The 13,703-nt window shown below is 38.1% G+C and overlaps 1 protein-coding gene across 1 annotated transcript in view; it reads left to right on the top strand.

Annotated features, from left to right (window-relative positions):
• The window catches only part of LOC120777680 (beta-1-syntrophin), a 116,972-nt gene that overhangs the window by 86,813 nt on the left and 16,456 nt on the right, over positions 1-13,703 (top strand). Inside the window, exons 5-7 of the mRNA XM_040109146.1 lie at positions 2,688-2,897; positions 12,286-12,599; positions 12,908-12,993. Of these exons, the coding sequence (XP_039965080.1) occupies positions 2,688-2,897; positions 12,286-12,599; positions 12,908-12,993 (610 nt within the window). The remainder of the gene's footprint in view (positions 1-2,687; positions 2,898-12,285; positions 12,600-12,907; positions 12,994-13,703) is intronic.

Below are 13,703 nucleotides of genomic sequence, written 5' to 3'. Positions count from 1 at the left end.
TACGATATGTTCTTTGCCTCAAAATAGGCCTCCGTTTCGGCGATCACCTCTTCATTTGACGAAAATATCTTCTCAGCGAACATTACTTGAGATCGGAGAACAAAAATAGTCGCTGGGGGCCTGAATTGTAGAATACTTTGGATGCGGAAGCAATTCGAAGCGCAATTCATGTATTTTGGTCCCACTGACTTGCGACACGGTGCCTTGTCCTGATGAAACTGCGCTGTCTTTTTCGTAAATGCAGTCGTTTTTCGGCGATTTCATCCTTCAGGCTTTGCATATCGTTATTGGCCCTTTCTTTTTCAATGTAGCCATAACCTTACTGCATTACTTAGGAACCAAAGACCTCTGCTGTTGATAATCAGTGGGCATATGAATATCGGCGTTTTCTGTTGGTTAGACGAGTTCCAAAGCTTATTTTTGGGATCACCTGCTTTGGCAGTAATCACTTGAGTCTCTAAAAACTTGTTGCTTAATGAAAGACATTTTCACACGGTATCTCTTTCATATATTATATTGAATTCAAAAATGCTTTCACTATTGTATTTCGGGTCATTGCAAAAAGCAGGTGCATCAGCAAATTCGTAAAATATGAAAATTGGATGGAAATGTGAGAACCCTCATGCACTAATTGATAATGAAATATATTCATAGAATGCATAAAATAAAAAGAAAAATCATATACAGAACACAAATTTGCGTAAATTACGCGATACATGACAATCGCTCATTATACAGATACAAACATATGCATATACATATATGTACATGTGTATGGACATGTCAGCACTGAAATACTTGCAAGCAGCGCTATATCATAAATGGAATGACATAACAAAGTGGCATCTTTATCTGCCAATTTCGCCATAAATTACACACACACACACACACAAAAGGACTTGAAAATGTGTATATTTATAGTGCATGTCTGCATGATTATTTCCTTTTATCAGTAATATATAGATGTATGTGGCAACTACATGGAGGACGTCGAGTTGCAATGCAAATTTATACCCGATGGCACCGACTGATCTGCATAAAATATGTAAAAAGCGCGGCACAAACGCGAAAAAAGCAAAGGTTAAGCGCTGACGGAGCGGGAGTGGCAGCAGTGCTGCTAGACAGGGACGAGCTGTGCTGCCAATAGCGATTGCCAACGGCAAAAGCGGCCGCAACAATGCACTAAGGGCGTCAACGCACCGATGTGCACAAAATTGTAAATTAAATTTCAGCAACGCAATACGCGGCGGTGGCAGCACAAAGCGGGCGCTGGCAGTAGGCTGCGTGTGCAAGAGAAGGCGAGTTAATTTGTTATATTTTGCTAGCAGCACGGCATTGCAAGTTATGTTTTTGCATGTTCGTCAGCATTTCATAATAACTGACAGTTGAGAGAGATACCAACGCAAGGTTCATCAAAGCGATCAAAGCTTTGGGAAGAACTCCGCCGAGGTTGCTCAAGCTTGCTCTTATATACATATGTATAACAGGAATAACATGAAATAAACATGGAAAAAACACTATCGTCATCGTTCATGACATGAAGCAACAAAAAATTAAAAATTAAATTTTGTTGTAATAATCAAAAATACGAAAAAGTTTAAAAATGAAAAGTTCAAATTTGTTGTATTTTTCAAAAATTAAAAAAAAAGAAATAAAAAAATAAAAACTGAAATTTGTTAAATTTTTCAAAATTTCTAAAAAGTTAAAAAAAGAAAATTTTTAAATTTGTTATAATTTTCAAAAATTCGAAAATGATAAAACAGTGAAAAATTGTTATAATTTTCAAAAATACGAAAAAGTTAAAAAATGAAAAATTTAATTTTGTTATATTTTTCAAAAATTAAAAAAATAAAATAAAAAAACTGAAATTTGTTATATTTTTCAAAATTTCTAAAGAAAATTTTTAAATTTGTTGTAATTTTCAAAAATTCATTAATGATAAAACAAGGAAGAATTGTTATATTTTTCAAAAATTCGAAAAAGTTAAAAAAAAAGAAAATTTTGAAATTTGTTATAATTTTCAAAAATGATAAAACAATGAAAAGTTGTTAAATTTTTCAAAAATTCGAAAAAGTTGAGAAAATTAAAAATTGAAATTTTTTATATTTTTCAAAAATTCGAAAAAGTTAAAAACTTTGTGAAAAAATGAGCAGCCGTTTACGTTTTTACGTTTAGCTTCTTGAGCTAGCGACATTTGTACTTCAGAATCGAACATTGTTTTAGTTTTCAGATGACCACAGGGATAGAAATCATGCTGACCAACCATTTCTCCCCCTCTACTTCAAGGACGCATAACTCAATGAAAAAAAAAAAAATTATGGTAAAAATATACGCTCAAAATTCGGGCCTCTAGACTATTATAACACCTTAAGGTGAAAGCGTTTAAGATTCACTCAAGACAAGGCACAATTGACCTAAATTATAAATCTGTAAATTATCAATATCTCTGAAAATAGAATTTTAAATAATTACAATATCTCAGTGTCTTGTTTTTAGTTAACCAACCTTCTCTATTAATTTGTTCAAACATTTGCTACCTTATCGCCCTAGTCAGCAAAAATGTTTGACAAAAATCCGCTGATGTAAAGTCATTTTTAATAATTCACTTAAAAAACTGTACGCTTTATCATGCTTACGTTGCCAAAACTGTTATTAATATTTAAAAACACTTTCTCTTCTTCTTTTAGTGAAATTCCTGCGCGAGGTAACACCATACTTCCGAAAAGCCAGTATTATCTCCGAAGTGGGCTGGGAATTGCAGCGCGCTTTTCTGTGTCCACTGGGGCCCGGCGCGCCTACATCGCCACCAGCGCCGAAGATCACACCGCGGGCCGACACGCGTTATATACCGTTACAGTTGACACATTTGGCGCGCAATTTGAAATACATCGATCCCGGTGAGTACACAGCCAACAACAATAAATTAATTTTTCAACATCTAGCGATAGTAGATGGCTAGGTGTCTAAAAGTATTTGTACTAAGTAAGACATAGACATGCTTTAGCGTAAAATAGACATGTTTTAGACTTCCGCCTGCAACTTTTGCTAATTTTTCGCAAAATCCCAACAATTGCAACGGATTTTTACTATGAAATGTGTTTAGGCAAATAAATACTTGCATAAATCATTTTGCTGCTCGCTCAGCTGGCAACCAAACCAGCGCGCAAAGTCGACCTAAAATCTCTAAAATCCAACTGCACACTGATTAAGCGGCTCACACTGAGTGCCACCGCTATGTGGCAGGCTTGGTATCTATGCAAAGGCAACCAAACCCCAATCGCACACACACACACACACTTATGTGGATCCGTCACCCGTGAAACCCACAATGCCCACAACAACAACAACAATGACAAGAAGGATTACAAAAACAATAATAAGAACAACAAAACAATAACAACAACAACAAAACTGAAAGCAACATTAAAAATAGCAATAACAACAACAACAATTCCTAAGTCGAGAACTGCAGCTGCAACAACAAAACCGACAACAACACTAACAATTGCAATAACAACAACTACTACTACTAAGACCACAGTTGCAGCTGCACCAACGAGTGTTGCAAGTGAGGGCCGCTTGTCATTTGCATGCGGCAGCCAGCACTCGCTCGCAACGATAATGGCAGCATCAGCAAATGCGATGAATTGCTGCAAACTGCCGGCGCAAAATACACACTCAAAGACAGTGATCTGCTGACAATGAGCGCCAGCCCTTACCTCAAGCCCTTACCGCTAGCCTGCGGCATAGTCTCATTACTCGCTGCTCAGAGGCCGACAATGGCGAAGGGGGTGGCGGCGCTGTCGTCTTTGCACTGCTTGCCACTATTGCCGTTGCTGCCACCATTTGTGGCAATAGTTATTGTTACACACACACACACACTCTCATACTCGTAATCACTTGGGTCCTACTTGTGTATATCTTTTGCCCCATCGCCTTGGCCGAACCATGCGCCGCCCCGACGTTGTTCTTCTTCGTTTGCGTGTTCGCTTTTATGCCGGCGACTTTTGTTTCACTTCACTATGCCAACATACAAACACATGCACATAAGCACGCACGCACACCGACAGCACTTGCAACGTCTTTGTGCCACAACACAACTTGACGGCATTTACCCCGCCCAAGCCTGCTCTATGCTGTGTAAAACTCAGCGCCCGCGCTCTTTTCGGGTTGCATTGAGTTCAGGGTTGCTGTGGTTAATCTTTCCGCCACGTTGATTTAATGCAACGTCGACGCGCGGCAGCGGCAGCGGCAAACGCCTCCGATGCAAACGTTTAAGCTGATGTTGCTGATGACGTTGTTGTTTTTATATTTGTAGTTGTTGTATTTGTTGTCAATACTATTGTTTAATCACTAGGAAAAGTACTAACGGCGTCACTGTTATTGTTATTGTTATACTTGTTGTGCTCATAGCCGCAAATCCGACGGAAGAGCGAAAGCGGCAATGCGCAGCAACGAGAAATAATGGCCACGACGCGGCTGCGAGATAGCAGCAAGTGGCAAATGAGTGTGTTGCAAGTGTTGCAGTAATTGTAATGTCTTATTTGTTGCTATTTTTCTTTCTTTAATCCGTCGTTATTGCACATAACAACAAAGCGTTGCTCTCACTGTGCCACCCTCCGTCGCACAGTTGCACTGCTGGCGAATGACAGGAGCGCGGATGAAGCTACGTTTCTTCATTTTTCTGCTGCCATAGCTTTCTACATTTCGAGCTTTCTGTATTTAATATTCATTACTCTTAATACATGTGTTTAGTAAGCACAGTATCATGCTTACAATATCGAACCATTTACAGGTAAACCCTGTGTAAGCGAAGCGAAGCGCTTAATCCAATCTCTCTGTCAGTGTTAATACTATTATACTCTGAACTGAGTTTATGAAGTTTAACATGATGTTTGGAATACCCAAAAAAACGACGGAGACCTTATATTATTATATTTTAAACAAATAGCGTATCGAGCTGACTCGAGCCCGCATAAAGCACCACTTTCTGTCCCTCTGTATATACGCGAACTAGTACCTCAGTTTTTGAGATATCGCTCTGAAACTTTGTACACATCCTTTTCTCCCTAAGAAGGTATTTATTTGTCGAAACCGGCAATGTCGCTTTACTAACAGGTCAGTTGAGATGATGGCGCTACTAGATTAAGGTTAGGTTAGGTTAAACTCTTAGGCCAATAAGTCACGCATGGACCAGATTTGGTCCTTTGCGATACCAGATGGAGTTCAGTTCTTAGGTCCAAGAGAAATGGTCATCTTTTAGGTTGTCTGCGCTTGATGCGAATTTTAACAGACTCTGTGGCCTCACTTTCGAGTGTATCCAGTGTATCATACCGTGAGGACCCCAGATGCGTAGTCTTGCGAATGTGGGGCAGGTGCACAAGAGATGCTCCATTGTTTCCCTGGTACTCTGGTTTATTCATTACCTGCAGTCTTCTCGACTTGTAAGCCCCATCTTACGGGCATGTGTCGCCACCAGGCAGTGATCAGTTTGTATTTCCATTATGTTCCTAAAGCCTTGCGTTTGTGGATGTTTGTGACCTGGCACCCATAGAAGTGAAGTTGCTTACTTCTGACAACACTTTTTACTGCTGCCCTGCTTCCCAAGACACTTCTGGCCGTTATGCGATACGAGAATAATGCCTTGAGTGCTGCTGTTTACGTAGGTGTTGACTCTAGAATTGCCTGTAGGTGCATTAGAGGCCAGCTCTTCAGCTTTCGCAATAGCAAAGACCTCATCTTGAAATATGCTGCCGTGGTTCGGCAACTTAAAAGGTTTTGTCTAACTCTGGACAGTATATATAAAATATTGCTAGTTTTTCTCACACTTTTTTCCGCGTTGTGCTTAGACAGCAGTTTGCTGTCCAAGACTACCCCAAAATAAGTGTTGCGGTCCTTGAGAGAGATTTGTGTCCCACTAATCGAAGGGAACCTTCATGGTGGAATATTGTGCTTTCTTATGAAGCAGATCCGTTTTCTCCGGGTTCAACCCCAGACCAGCTTGCTATTCCCAGTTCTGGACTGTATTGTGAGTGGTGGTCATACTACTGATAATGGTCTGTAGACACCTTGCCGTTATTAAGATGGCAATGTCGTGCGCATATGCCACTATCTTTAGAGTTTTGCCTTTGAAGTTCCTTAACAGTTTATTCACCTCTAACGTCTATAGAAGTGAAGATAGCACTCCACCTTGGGGAGTACCTGTACACGATTCCTTGGTCATTTTAGTGGCGTTTCATTATGCTCTTCTCCGTCTAGAGGTCAAAAAGCTTCTGATCCAGCGTTTTATAGCAGGTACAAGACCTATTGACTAGCTAATGTTCAGAATAGATTCTGTAGAGACGTTGGTGAATGCTCCATTGGATCGTATAACTTTCATGATGAAATGGCAAATCTTACTAAAGACAAATGTCAATAGACTGCTTGACTAGACTTGGCCTACTTTTGTAGCGTTCCTATTTAAAAAAATGCTACTATTGTGTGCATAACAATCTAAAATATTTGTAATAAAACACAATTTCCCAGCGACGCTCCGATTTATTGCCACAATTGCATTCTATACAGTCAATATGTTGATGCTTTATTCAAATTATATTCCTTCTATAAAATTCTTATCTCTGAGCGCAGCAAACTTTGTAAAGTCAACGCGTCAAATGCCGCAGCGCGCATTGTCGGCGCTTCTCTGCTGCTCTCAGTGCATTTTTGTTTTTATTGTTATGTGCATAGCTTTGTTTGCTGCGCTGCCACATGGAAATCCGCGTATTTGTCGAAATTGTGTCATATCAGGTGTCGGCATTTGGCGGCTAAAACCGCCAACTCTCCAAAGCAGTCAACCAACTAACGGAGCAAACAAATGTGCAGTGATTTATTGTTAGCCGGAACATGCAATTGTATTTGCGTACAAATAGAGGCGCCTACATACTGACATACCACAATATGTGCCAGACAATGCAGAGTTCAAAATTCAAAATTATATTCGCTTTTGCTTAGTGGCAAATAAAATAATGGCTGGCAATACAAGTGAGTGGCTAGAGAAACAAAATTCTGTAATACATCTGCACAAATCCAGATACAAAAGCAACATCAATATAGTCAACAATGCAACAACATTAATACCCAGAGCCGCTGTAATGCTGCCACTCAGTTGAAATGTGGCTTTAGTTGTTCAACTCAGCTCAGTTGAAATCTATCATTCGGACTGCAGTAAAGACATACAACATACAAATGACCTAACCTTGGTCACTAGCACGAGAGCGAATCGTATGGAGCTGCCGGCAGGTTAGAAATAACTGATATACTGGTTAAAACAGCAAACTATCCTTAAAACATTTTTGAACTCAAAGTCAACCCACAACAGCTAGGAGGATGAAAAGCTCTTCAAAAAATAAAGTGTTAACTTGCATAATACCCGTCACTTATAAAAAAGTTTCCAGGGACCATTTTGGCAGAAACGACATTGCTCTTATTCAGGTTTATCTGCAGAAACTACACTGTTAAATTTATTCTCTTTTTTCCGCTCTGTCGAGTTGACTCACCGTCTTGCCCTTTTCTTGGAGCTTCAGTGTGGTATCTGATTTTCCGTTCTCATCGATTGGATTGCGGTTCTTGAGGTGGAAGTACGCGCTGCCTACGAACCTATCTTCGTCTCCGTCTTACCTGTATCTTGAAACTTCAATGTGGCTTCTGAGATCTCTCGTAGAATCCTTACCACCACTCGCTTATCTGTTGTCGCTGTTTTCGTTGTTGTCAGTCGGACTAAGCTTCTTGAGGTGGAGGTACACGCTAACTACGAACCTTTCGTATAATACCCTCGGCCGATTTGTTTTTTGGTGAATGTAGTTTTGGATACCGGTAAATCAAGACTTTTTTCTGAAAAGCGCAGTGCCTCCTCCGGTTTTACTGTGCGTGGTATGAGAATCTTCGCCTTCGGAATGGAGGGAATGCATAGTTGGTCCACTATTTTCAGAACGGCGCCCTGACATGGGCTTTGAGCTTCGCAACCACATCCTTTACGCATAGAAGTGACGGATCGTTCTTATATCCAACTATCCATTTCTCCTGAGTAATTTGTTCGAGGGGGTTGCTTGATCGTTTAATCGGCCTGTCGTTCCACTGCCATCGGACTACTGCCTTTTAGCTATAATATAGTGGCTGGAGTTTTTAAGCAAACTCGGCTCCATATATCTTTGATAACTTGAGTCCGACTGGATTTTTAGCCTGTCAGTATTCAGTAATAATCCTAATTTTCAGTAATAACTCTTATGATTTCGGCAAGTTGGAGTTTGCCAAGTCAAAGCAGCTCAGTAGATCTTCTGCGTTTTACTTAAGAGCAGAAGGATCTCGCAGTCGCACAGGCGCTGGTCGTCGACCTTACTTCCATTAATAATGCTGCCATCAATCTTTCATCCACAAATCTTTCATACCGCACACAGAAGGCATCTCGACGGCCCAAAGACCAATTTCAAACACAATTTATAATTGTGGCGAAAAGTAGCATCCGCAACTTTCAGCTGAGGTGTGTGAAAAAAACGATTGCACTTTAATTGCCAAAGACAAAAAAAAATTATATTTGAAAATATCTGTAAGTGAACTTGGCTGTACACACACACATACATAATGGCCGTACAGTTGATGGGTGGCGCAAGGCGAAATTATGCAACAAAGTTGCTGCAACAAAAACTGTTTAATTAGAAATAAATGGCGAATGGTGTGCAGCGAGCGAAGTAATGAAGCAAGCAAGCAGAAAAGAAAAAACACAAACAACAACAATGAAATGAAAACTACGATGGCTGATATTTACCTAAGCCATAAGTAAGGGCACTAAAGGAGTAGTGTGCACAGCCAAGTACAGCTGATAGTGTATACAAAGTGCGGAAAGTTTGTAATTTACTACACAACCGACTTTGGCGATGTGATAACACAAAAACAATAACAAAAATAAACACAAAAATCTGGAACTTCGGCTTTGCTTTGCGTGTTGCTGCTTATTTGTGTGTGTATGCGTTGTAAGAGTGCGAACAACAAACTTACTGCCGAAAGTAACCGCAAACGCCTGCAATGTTGCCGAAATTGTAGATGTGGCAACTACACCGCCCACTTAATATTTCCAACCCCATGCGTTTTCAAGCAACGACTCCGTTGTTCGCTCATTACCATATAAATACAAGAAAAAAAGGAAGTCACCACGGCGCACAGTGGCCGATTTGGCTTATCTAGCTTTCGAAAAGGAGTTTCGCAAAAATAACGATATTTTCACAAAGTTGGTAACTTTTATGAAATGTTAAAATAAAAAGAAATAAACTGCATTTTTTTTAAATTTTATTTATTTATTTTTTAAATTTTATTTAAATAATTTTTTAATATATTTAATTTTTATATATTTTTTTATTTTAATCAGATTTTTTTTTATTTTAATTAAAGTTTTTTAATTTAATTTAATTTTTTATTGTAATTATTATTTTCATTTAATTTAATTATTATTATATTTTTTTTTATTTTTATTAAATATTTTTTATTTAATCTGATTTTTTTAATTTTATTTATTTTTTTAATTTTATTTAAACGTTTTTTTATTTAGTTTAATTTACTTTAAACTTTTTTGTTTTTTTTTTGTGAATTAATTTTTTTATATTACTACTTTTTAATTTAATGTGATTTTTAAATTTTATTAAAATTTTGTTTTAATTTATTTAATTTTTTAAATTTTTTTAATTTATTTTTTATGTATCTTTTTAATTTTTATTTACTTTTTTATTTATTAATTTTGTTTTAAAATTTTTTTTTTTATATTTTTTTATAATTCAATTTATTTTTTTTTGTTATTTAATATTTATTTTTATTTATATATTTTTTTTTAATTTTATTTATTTTTTTTTAACTTAGTTTTAATTTTTTTTTTTATGTTTCTTTTTTATAATTTTATTTACTTTTATACATATATTTTTTTAAATTTTATTGTAATGTTTTTTAAATTTATTTTTTTTTGATATTTTTTTAAAGCTTTTTTTAATTTAATTTTTTTATATTTTGTATGTACATGTATTTTGTGTTTTGCATTGTAGTCCATAAGTAGATTCTGGCTTACAGTATAAAAAAAGCTGTTTTGCTCGAGTTATTGGCAGAACTTTTGCTTAAACTTGTTATTACTGGATCCGACGATACTCACAATAAGTGCTATGGATCCACCATTGCATTACAAAACGAATTTTCGGGAGTAAAGTTCAGGAGAAATTTTCTTTTATCTCTGTTTCGGGCCTCTACGAAAATGGGAGATTCAAAACAGGTGATTCCGATAAAATTTCGCAAATGTCTGAATCGAGATATCACCACTGAAAATAGTTGTCCTACCATATGATAACTTTGAGAGCTAACAGCTTATTAATTTTACCGAAATTAATGGATTTGATATTTCTTATTTGATAAATGGATACTTAGTTAACGGTGGGAAACAAAACTTTGTTCAATGTTAACAGTGGCAAATTTGCCTAATCTTGAGCTGGCATAGCTAAATCGGCCACTGTGCAGCGTCGCGCCTCGCTACTTCATTACGCGCTTCATTACTGCCTCCCATCTCCATCAGCGTTATCAAATTTTGTTTGGGCAGGCAGATTGATCGGGTGTGAAGAAAAACAAAAACAAAATGTGCACGCTTTGCTGATTTCCCTGCGCTGAAATTTTGAAATTTGTTGTTAGTCACCGTCTCATCAAAAATAATAATAAGAAAAGAACGTAAAAATTTGCATTTGTAATAAATGCTGACGGCGAAAAAAGCACAACTTCCTTCCTCGCTCTGTGAACGCGTTTCGTCTATTTCCGTTTATACCGACAGCCGTTCGTTCTATTCAGCAACGGAATTTAATCAAGACTTTTGCTTCGCTATATCCCGCTATATTTCAGCAGAGCTCCTCTTCTCTTTCAATGCTTCATTGTATACATGATTTTTAATGCTGACTGCGGTAGGTGCGCCTTGGCGTATGCGGGTGGCGCGCTGCTGAGTTCCGCAAATTAAAATATTCTGGCACTTTTTCGCGTAATATTACTTTATTAAAAATGTATGCTGCTCGAAATGAATAAACAATGCTCCATTGCGTTGCGGCAACAAAAACAACTGACCATGACGCGAAAAGTTTGGAAGTGGAAGGTATTGTCTTTAGTACTTTGCCAGTAAATGAGGAAGTGTGGTTTAATAAACTAGTAAATAACCTTAGAAATGAATGACGTTGGGTTTATTATCTCGTAGCGTAGATGTCTCTATTCTGCCTTCTTTGCCTTAGCAAACACTAAGAACTGCGACAATGCAAAGGGGACCACTAAAGCATATATTAATTTCTGATGGCAACAATTTCTGCTTTCGCGAAGTGCTAAAAAACAACAAGAAAATTTAAGTTCTCTACACTGATGTTATAATACCCTTCATAGTTGCATTTCTTATAGCTTAAATAGGTACAAAATGATTTTTATCTTGACTGTGATGGGTCAGTTTGTATGGAAGCTATGTGCTATAGTTGTCCGATCTCAACAAGTTCTTTAGATATGGTACCGTTATCATAAATAATAGTCCACATTGAATTTCAAGAAAATACCTCGTCAAATAAAAAGTTTTCCATACAAGGACTTGAATTTGATGGTTCGGTTTGTATGGCAGCTATATGCTTTAGTAGTCTGTTTTCAACAAATTATTTGGAGATTGTACCGTTATCTTAAATAATAGTGCATACATAATTTCTAGAATATATTTTGTTAAATAAAAAAGTTTTCCTTACAAGGACTTGAGTTTGGTCGTTCGGTTTGTATGAGAGCTATACGCTATAGTTGTCCGATTTGAACAATTTCTTCGGAGATTATACCTTTTCTGTTTCATATAATTTCTGCCAAATTTCAAGAAGATATTTCCTCAAACAAAAAAGTTTTCTATATATAGAATGTGTTAAAGGGTATTCGACATTTCTTTCCGGTTGTTGTTGTTGAACTAACTTCGTATAATATTATATAATTTTAGAAAGGCTTCGAATTATGTGAACCTTGCTTCAACTCACTGGTAGGTAATATCAATTTGCCATAATTACCTCCATAATCGAAATCATACCGCATATATGGTATATAAGCTTGTGAAATCAACAGTCCGCACGTAATGTGCGTGAAAGTATTTACTGAGCCGCTGATTACGCGCATGTATTCATTAATGCCTTCCATTACTGCTCTCCCCTCGCATATATGTATGTATATACTGCTTAAGTAATTATTGCTTATTTTTTGTTGTTTTTTTTCTGTTCTGTTTATTTGCAGAGAACCGTTGTATCGAACTGCATTCGCCGGACGGCGTGCACTCGTGCATCCTGCGCGCCACCGACTCAGCCGAAGCGCTGATCTGGTTCAATGCGCTGCACTCGGCGATGTGTGGCAGCACACAGCGCGCACTCACCGATGCCAATCGCGCGCTAATGAATGTCATCGGCGAGCTGAAGCACATTGGCTGGCTTAGCAGGCGTTTGAGTGGCGGCAGCACCAGCGGCGGCGTTGGCGGTGGCAGTTCAGGCAGCGGCGGTGGTGGTGGTGGCAGCAGCGCCAGCGCCATTGGCGGCGGCGGCGCAGGCGATTTGGTAAGTGGCCAACGAAAGTGCGGCGGACTGAGTGATGCCGCAAGAAGATTTAAGCGTTTGATTTTCTCTTTAACTGCCATTGCAGCGACTGCACTACAGTGCTTTCGTTGCTTTATTTGCTTTTCTTACATTTCATTTTCCTACCATTCGCTGCACTTCACATTGCATTTTTAATGAATTCATTTTATTTACAATTCTTTTCCGGTATGCTGCTACGTTTTTTCGTGCAACATTCGTATGCTGACCTTGTAAATGTGCTTACATGCGGCATGGAATATGCGATGTTGAACGTGTGTATTGTGCCTTAGCCAAGCGGACGTTCCAGCTCGGAGAGTTCCGATGAAAACGACAAATGGCAACCGATTTTTGTCGCCGTCACCGAACGCGAGTTCAGGTAAGTGATTGCTCAAGCAGACGGGTGGGCTCAACGCCTTGCCACATACTTGTAGAGTAGCACACTTTATCTGGATTATTGGCAGATTTGGCAATAACGATGCTGCGCTGCTGAAACAGCAAGCCGAAGTGGCATATATATATATATATATGTATATATACAAGTATTATTTGGTTTTAAGCGTTGCATGTGTGTGTATGTGTATGTATATTTTACGTGTTTACTCAACCATAGTTCAAGTAATCCGTGAGATTGCCGCTTCGAGTGTGGCACTTTAGCGTTTTCACTTATATTGAGTATGTCGACAGCTGAGCGGAAGCATCAGCGCTTACCATCAAAAATCTAAGAGACATGTAAATATTGTCTACCTTCTTTTTACTTAACTTACTTCGGGTAATGCGTGTGTATATGTAAATCTGTATTTGCGTATGGAAGTTAATGATACGCGCCGGTGCCCTGTGTTTGCCAAAGGTGCGGCGCAATCTCATAAAGCAAAAGAGATTCGCATTATGGGTTACAGCAACATTTTTCAGTGGAATTTCGCAAAGAACTCAGAAATACTCGCACAGTTCCACAGCAATTTCTCAAGCGCTGCTTAACTGCCTCTTACCGCCTACCCAGGTGTTCACTTAAATGTTTCTCGAGTTCGCTGAAATACAAAAAAATAAATTTCTGAGTGGAAATTTGGGTGCGTTTCTTTGTCATACAGA

The sequence above is a fragment of the Bactrocera tryoni genome, chromosome 5, assembly GCF_016617805.1.
Source record: "Bactrocera tryoni isolate S06 chromosome 5, CSIRO_BtryS06_freeze2, whole genome shotgun sequence".
NCBI lineage: Eukaryota > Metazoa > Arthropoda > Insecta > Diptera > Tephritidae > Bactrocera > Bactrocera tryoni.
Note: the sequence above shows the minus strand (reverse complement) of the source record. Positions and strands in the feature narration are given on the sequence as shown.